Source organism: Leptopilina heterotoma, unplaced genomic scaffold (assembly GCF_015476425.1).
Source record: "Leptopilina heterotoma isolate Lh14 unplaced genomic scaffold, ASM1547642v1 Lhet_228, whole genome shotgun sequence".
NCBI classification, from domain to species: Eukaryota; Metazoa; Arthropoda; class Insecta; order Hymenoptera; family Figitidae; genus Leptopilina; species Leptopilina heterotoma.
Window position 1 is genome coordinate 5,248,410 of NW_025110946.1, and position 6,898 is coordinate 5,255,307.

General features: G+C 34.0%; 1 protein-coding gene across 1 annotated transcript; it reads right to left on the reverse strand.

The window, feature by feature from the left end:
• Positions 1-314: 314 nt before the first annotated feature.
• Positions 315-839, reverse strand: LOC122502415. The gene is made up of 2 exons (XM_043612447.1): positions 686-839; positions 315-595 (listed from the first exon to the last, which is right to left on the reverse strand). The coding sequence occupies exons 1-2, from the start codon at positions 837-839 to the stop codon at positions 315-317; spliced, it is 435 nt and encodes a 144-aa protein (XP_043468382.1).
• Positions 840-6,898: the final 6,059 nt, after the last annotated feature.

Genomic DNA, 6,898 nt, shown 5'->3' on the forward strand with positions numbered 1-6,898 from the left:
CGATGATAAAAGATTTTTGTTAGCCAACAGCACCGACACCCTTGCATGGGGGCATTGTAAAATTGCAGAAATTATGAAAGATGATGATAAAGCATTGTAAAAAAATTTTGTGGAGAGAGAGAATGTGTTATTTTAATAAAACAAAACCTGTTGTTCATTTTACTTTATGTCTTCTTTATTCAATAAAACCTTAATCTAGTTACATTTATTCAATAATATTACTTAAACTTATTTTAACGTTACTTTATTTTGTTTTAACATTACTTAAACTTATTTTAAAGTTACATTAACTTTTCTTTAACGTTACTTTAACTTTATTTTAACTTTAATTTAACTATATTACATATCAGATTTTTTATCCAACTATTATGCGAGCTATCAAATCCAAGCCTTTTCACGTAGACATCATTACCACGAGTTTTCAGGACTTTCTCAACAAGGTAAACATCTGGATACTGGACTTTCAGCAGTTCCTCCTCATAGAAACCACCTTCGGTGGGCTGATTTTGGTAATCTTTCAGCTTGTATGTTACTGGTTTTGTCGATTTAACTTGGTCCACAGTGAATATTTCCGTTGTGCAGTTGGGAGTATATCCTTTTTTGAAAATATTTTAAAATTTGCTGACTCGAACTCTATCTCCTCTTTTGAATTTTGATTTTTTCAGCGGAATTTTTCGTAGTTTACGAATACGTCTCAGCAGTTCTCTTGTATCTTCTACGGTAACATCTTTGGGTTTCATACCAATAGTACGATGCTTTTTATTATTGTACTTTGATATGAGAGTTAGTAAAAGATTAATCCACTTATAATTGCCTTGTAAGCTGAATTCAGGCCACATCATACTTTTCAGAGTGCGGTTAAATCTTTCAACAATTGAGGCTTTTAAATTACTATAGGTAGAATAGAGATTAATGTTAAATTCTTGCATTAAACTCTTAAATTCAGAATTGTAAAATTCTTTGCCTCTATCAGTGTGCTAATTTTTTGAATTCTGCCTGGTTTTAGAATAGTTTTCATAGCTAGAGAAATGTCCTAACTTTTCATTGTCCATTTTCAAGATTTGTTAAACGTGAATCCAATTTAGCGATGTATTTAGCGTTTTGAAAAGGTAATTCAAGTTGTAAATCAGTTTCAATCTGCTTAAGTTTTTCGTTAATTCTTTCCTCGATAGATTGTATAAGAATATTCAAGTCATCAATAGCTGATCTTGAAGATGATGTACTGCAAAGACAGTTTTTATTTCGTTTTTAACAATTTGTTTTACTTGTCTTAAATTTACTGCGTCGTGTTGGTCTAGCGTCTTGCACGTTGGAAAGTCTTTTGTTACACTACCGTCCGTGAGTATCAGGACGCCCCTTTTTTCATGAGTGGAATAATGCTTAAAACGTATAAAATAAGAATGACAAAAAGTTTTCGTATTCTTTACTTAAAGCTAATGAAATTATGAAAAGACTGACACCTGATCGAAGAATTTTGGTTGACTATTCTGTCAGATACAGAAAAAATCTCTGGATTTTGCATGCTTTTCGTAATTTTTTAATTTCTCGAAAACTAATTAACTTTTATTAGCGCTCTTGGTCTTGTTTTAATCTCTATTTAATGTAGAATCTAAATTATTAACTGGTATTGTGAATTAAATTTTTCCAGAAAATTTGAAACCGTAAAAGTAGGATTAAAAAAATTCAAAAATTATCATGAATATTAAAGTGTCGAAAAGGTCAATGTAAAACATGTTTATTTAATAGATATACTGAAATTCAAAAAAGCTTTCTAATTACTTAATTATTTAATTAAAAAAAAAATTTTTTTGTTGAAAAAGTGTCAAACTGTTTTTTAAAATGTTCTTATCCGACTTTCACAGTTTCAAATTTTTGTGGAAAAATTTATATCACAATACCATTAATTAATTCAGATTCTACATTGAATAGAGATGCAAACTCCAGTATTTTTTCTGTATCTGACAGAATAGTCAACGAAAATTCTTCGATCAGGTGTCAGTCTTTTTATAATTTTATTAGCTTTCAGAAAAAAAATATGAAAAATTTTTGTTAAGCATTTTTCCATTCATGAAAAAAGGGGCGTCCTGATTCTCACGGACGGTAGTGTAATTTCATTATTGTGGCTTGGATTTCCAGCTTGCTGCAATGCTACTAGCAGGCGTAATCGGTCAACTAGTTCATTAGGATCATCCCAATAAATGTAGTCTGGGTTAAATTGTTTCTTTGTAATCATAAATTGAGGTAATTTATTTCCAAGCTTCTTCTTCTTCCCTTTAAAAATACCTCTACCCTTTTTTAGTGTACTCTTAAAAAGTTTTGCAATGATATCAATGTATTTAGAACTCTTGTTTATGTTGACAGGTTCACTGGAACTATAATTCTTTCGATGTGCATTTGTAGCTACAAGAACTTCTTTATAATTTTCTAAATCATCTGGACTTATTAATGCTTGTTTAGGTCTTTGTTTAAATAAGAGTTGAATGAACCCAGTAGTTTTTAAATATTTTTTCTTTCCAGCAAGTCGAATATGAGGACCTTCTAAATCAACTGGTGTATCTCCAATCATAAAAGTACCGTTAGGCAGCTTACGTACTACATAAACCATGTCTAAAAAAGTTTTTCTGTTTTTATTTAATAATGAAATAAATTTATTTGTCAACTTTTCATAATTAAGATCTTCATCTGCTGCTTTTTCAAAGTTAGTACTGTTATCAAGTAGAGTGTCATTCAATAGTGTTTTATCAAATTCCTCTTCCTCATCAACTGCAGTAGGGAAAGAAAAATCATTTTCCTCTTTTTTTACTTTTTCATTTTTAATATTTTTGAAAAGTATGTCAGTTACTTTAACTTTATCTTCCCTCATTACAATTACGGTCCTTATCAATAACAAATCCATATTTATCAGATTTCCAACATTCTGAACATAAATCGCGAAATTGAGTAAAATTCATATCTGTATTAACATGATCTTTATAAACATGTTTCAGATTCTTTTCATCATGTCTGAATAGAACCAATAAATTTACATTATCTCGAACTAGATGTTTTGGAATACGAGCGTACGTTTGATACAAGTAGAAACTGTCAACGTTTACATGTCTACCCATACAAAAGAAAGCTCTAACATTATCTTGTTTCTCGGAAGCAATGTCATTAAAAATGAATATTGAATTTGGTACTACTACTACTTCTTCATGTTCACTAAATGGAAAGTATTCAACACCATTCACGTTACCGATGACATTTTCTAAAAATTTATATTTCGATTGCTGTAGAGATTTAGAGTAGAGGTAAATATTTTCAAAACTCAGACCATTTGTATTATTAGGGAAAGAAGAGCATTTGTTTTACCACAATTTGAGGGACCACATAAAACAGCTCGAATGCTGTCTGAAAACTAACTACCATGACAATTAATCTTTTTTTCGTTTGTTTCTATATCTATACTAGTGATTGGCAGCATGACAGGTTGTTTCGTGAACTGCATATTGACAGTCACTACCCTAAAATGTATAAATACCTAGCTTACATAGTCATTTTGTCAGTTTCACGACAACCTTTGTAGAGTAAAGAATGATTCTGCATAAAGAGGTGAAAAAAGAACGCTATCAAGGAAAAGGTTTAATCAATCGTATAATCAATAGTTTACTGTTTGAGTTACATTTACCAGGTTACCAATTCTGTGGGCCTGGTACAAAGTTAACAAAGCGTTTGTCTCGAGGTGATCAAAGAATTAATCCATTAGACGCTGCTTGTAAGCAACACGACATTGCATATTCGCAAAATCGAGAAAATATTCAAGCTAGAAACGAAGCAGATAAAGTATTTGCTAAGAAAGCGTGGGAACGTGTTACAGCTAAAGATTATAGTGTGAGTGAACGAGCAGCTGCTTTAGCTATTTCTGGAACCATGAAAACTAAATCTAAATAAGGTATGGGGATGAAAAGAAGGAAAAAATCGTGCATAAGAAAGAAAAAAAGAAAAACAATATGTAAGAAGAAAAGAATAGCACTAAGGAAAATTATCGATGCTGCTCGAAAAAGTATGGTTCCCAGTAATAATGCTAAAGAATCAATTAGAGCAGCTATGATTAGTGCACAAAAAGCGATAAAAAATGTTGGTGGTACACTGTAAAAAAAGAGCGTCTTGGTTTAAGACGTTTAAGTGGTCACATTTTAGACGTTTATAAGCGTCTTATTTGCCTTCTAACATGCATGTATTTGGAGGTTATGTTTTTCATTTAAGACGCTCAAATAAGACGCTTATTTACATAAGACGTTTATAAACGTCTTATTTTTAGACGCCATTTTTTGCAGTTTAAATCCAAAGTTTTATCACCTAGAATTCTTTCTGTACCTACTAAAGTAGGTGGAATTTTACCGCTAGTTTAACCTTTTGCTGGACTTAGTGCTTTAGGAGCTCTTGCTGGAGGAGCTTCAGGAATAGCAAGGGTTGTTAATAAGGCTAAAACAGCCAGTAAACAGCTTTCAGAAGCTCAGCATCACAATACAACAATGGAAGCTATACCGCTTGGAAAAGGATTACACCTTAAACCTTATCGGCAAGGACTTGGTCTCCATCTTAAACCTTATACTCAAGGAAAACGAATTGGAAAACGAAAGAAACTAGCACCTGAGCGGTGCGGAATGCAACCGCAAGGACCGTAAGAAAGAGAGAGAGCGTTTCTATAGGCGTAATCTCAAAAGCGTCTTAAGAGATGCTCAGAAACGGAAGAGAGAGGGTGACAGTCCAGAAGAGACTCGAACCAAAACCGATAAGAGGAAGAAGGAGGAAGCTCCTCCAATGGAAACGGAAGTACCAGATCCAAAGATTCCTCAATTGGAAAGAATTGGGTCAAAAAGATCCACAGTTCTAATCCGAGTCGGTGAAGGATTGACGTATGCTGACGTTCTGGGTAAGCTTCGCAAAGAGGTCAACCCAGAGGACAGCCATACGAGAATAGTAGCAGCAAAAGCTACAAACAAGGGGGACCTTCTGATTAAGTTCAGAGGAGACTCCGATAAGGACGCTTTCACCGCTGAGGTCACCAAGGCGGTTGAAAGCATGGGTAAGGTGCAGTCATTGGATCGAAGAGTTACACTCGAGATCCGTGATTTGGATTGCCTTACCCAAGAAGCTGAGGTGCAACAAGTGTTGTCTGAAGCAATGGGTAAGCCAGTAAACAGGAGAGTGACGGTCTTAGGACCCAACCGCCGAGGGATGAAGCTCGCGGTTGTAGTCACCAACCTGGAAGAGGCGAACAGGCTGGAGAAATTGGGACACGTAAAAATTGGTTTTATGTGTTGCCCAATCAAAAGAAGAGTAATGGTCGTCCGGTGTCATCGATGCCTGGGATACGGCCATATTGGAGCCAAATGCCAGAAGGAGGACAGATCGGCTGCGTGCTTTAAGTGCGGTGAGGCCGGTCACAGGTTCTCCAACTGTAAAAACAACTCAAGTTGCTTTTTGTGCAAGGAAAAGATTGGCAATAAGGTGTCAACCACCCATATTGCAGGAAGTGGAGGATGCGGAGTCTTCAGGACGGCCCTTGAGGAGGCGAAGAAGACTCTCGCAAGGACTAAAAGTAAATAAGGAATATTAAAAGGAGCGAATAATTTTTAATTATTTATTTTATTTATTCAAATAGTTTTAAATTTTTAACTAAATACGCAGGATAACCGCAGAGAAAGGCAGAAAGTCGCATTGTCGACAGAGTTGGAGCGCCACCCTCGAAGGCTAAAGTCTTACGACAGTTCCGAGGGAGGGTAAAGGGCTCCAGAAGAAGGGTTACGGGTTTTAGTGGGTCGGGCTGGCAGTAGGTCGCCAGTTTATTAAATTTTCTATTTTATATATTTATTTTTCTTTTTTTTATATTTCCTTTTGTTTTATCACACCAACCCCACATAACCTTAGAGTACGGAGTCCAAGGTATCTGTAGGCAGATTTCCTAAAATTCCCTAAGCAAAAAAAAAAAAAAAAAGGAAGAAGAGAATAACAAGAAGGAAAAAAAACTTGTTTTGAAGCTACACTACCGTCCAAAATTATCAGGACGATTACATTCGACTTTATGAAAAAACATGCCATCACTTTTTCAATCATATCTCGGAAATAAAAGGAGATACAAGAAATAATTAAATACGGTTAGAAAGCTGATTAAATTTTGCGTAAAATAAGCCGTCTTTAAAGTCATTCCGATAATTATTTTTTGAGTTTTAGAGTGAAAAAGAAATAAAAAAAATTATCCAATTTTCTCATTTTTGTCTCTTGACTTCCACTTTTTCAAAAATCTAAAAAAAATTTAGATAAATGTTTTTTAAAAACACAGAAATCTTTGTTAGAATTTTAGCTTTAAAATAAGCCTTCGAAAATTAAAAAAGGTTAATCCGTCTTCGATATATCATTAAAAATGTGAAGCCCTGTTTCGACCGATTGGTGCATTGAAATTCAACAGTGACGACTCGATTCTGGCTTCGCGCGGCAGCGAATGAGAGAAAAGAGGGACGAATTTTTGCTTGAGAATAATAAATAATGATGTTTCACGAGTAATATAAAGAAACTTAAAAGTTCATTGTACCCCCGCAAAAATTCGTTCCTGTTTTCTTTCTCATTCGCTGCCGCGCGAAGCCACAATCGAGTCGTCACAGTTGAATTTCAATGCACCAATCGGTCGAAACACGGATTCACATTTTTAATGATATATCGAAGACGGATTAACCTTTTTTAATTTTCGAAGGCTTATTTTAAAGCTGAAATTTTAACGAAGATTTCTCTGTTTTTAGAAAAATTTTATCTAACTTTTTCTAGATTTTTGAAAAAGTTGAAGTCAAGAGACAAAAATTAGAAAATTTGATAATTTTTTTTATTTCTTTCTCACTCTACAACTTGAAAAATAATTAAC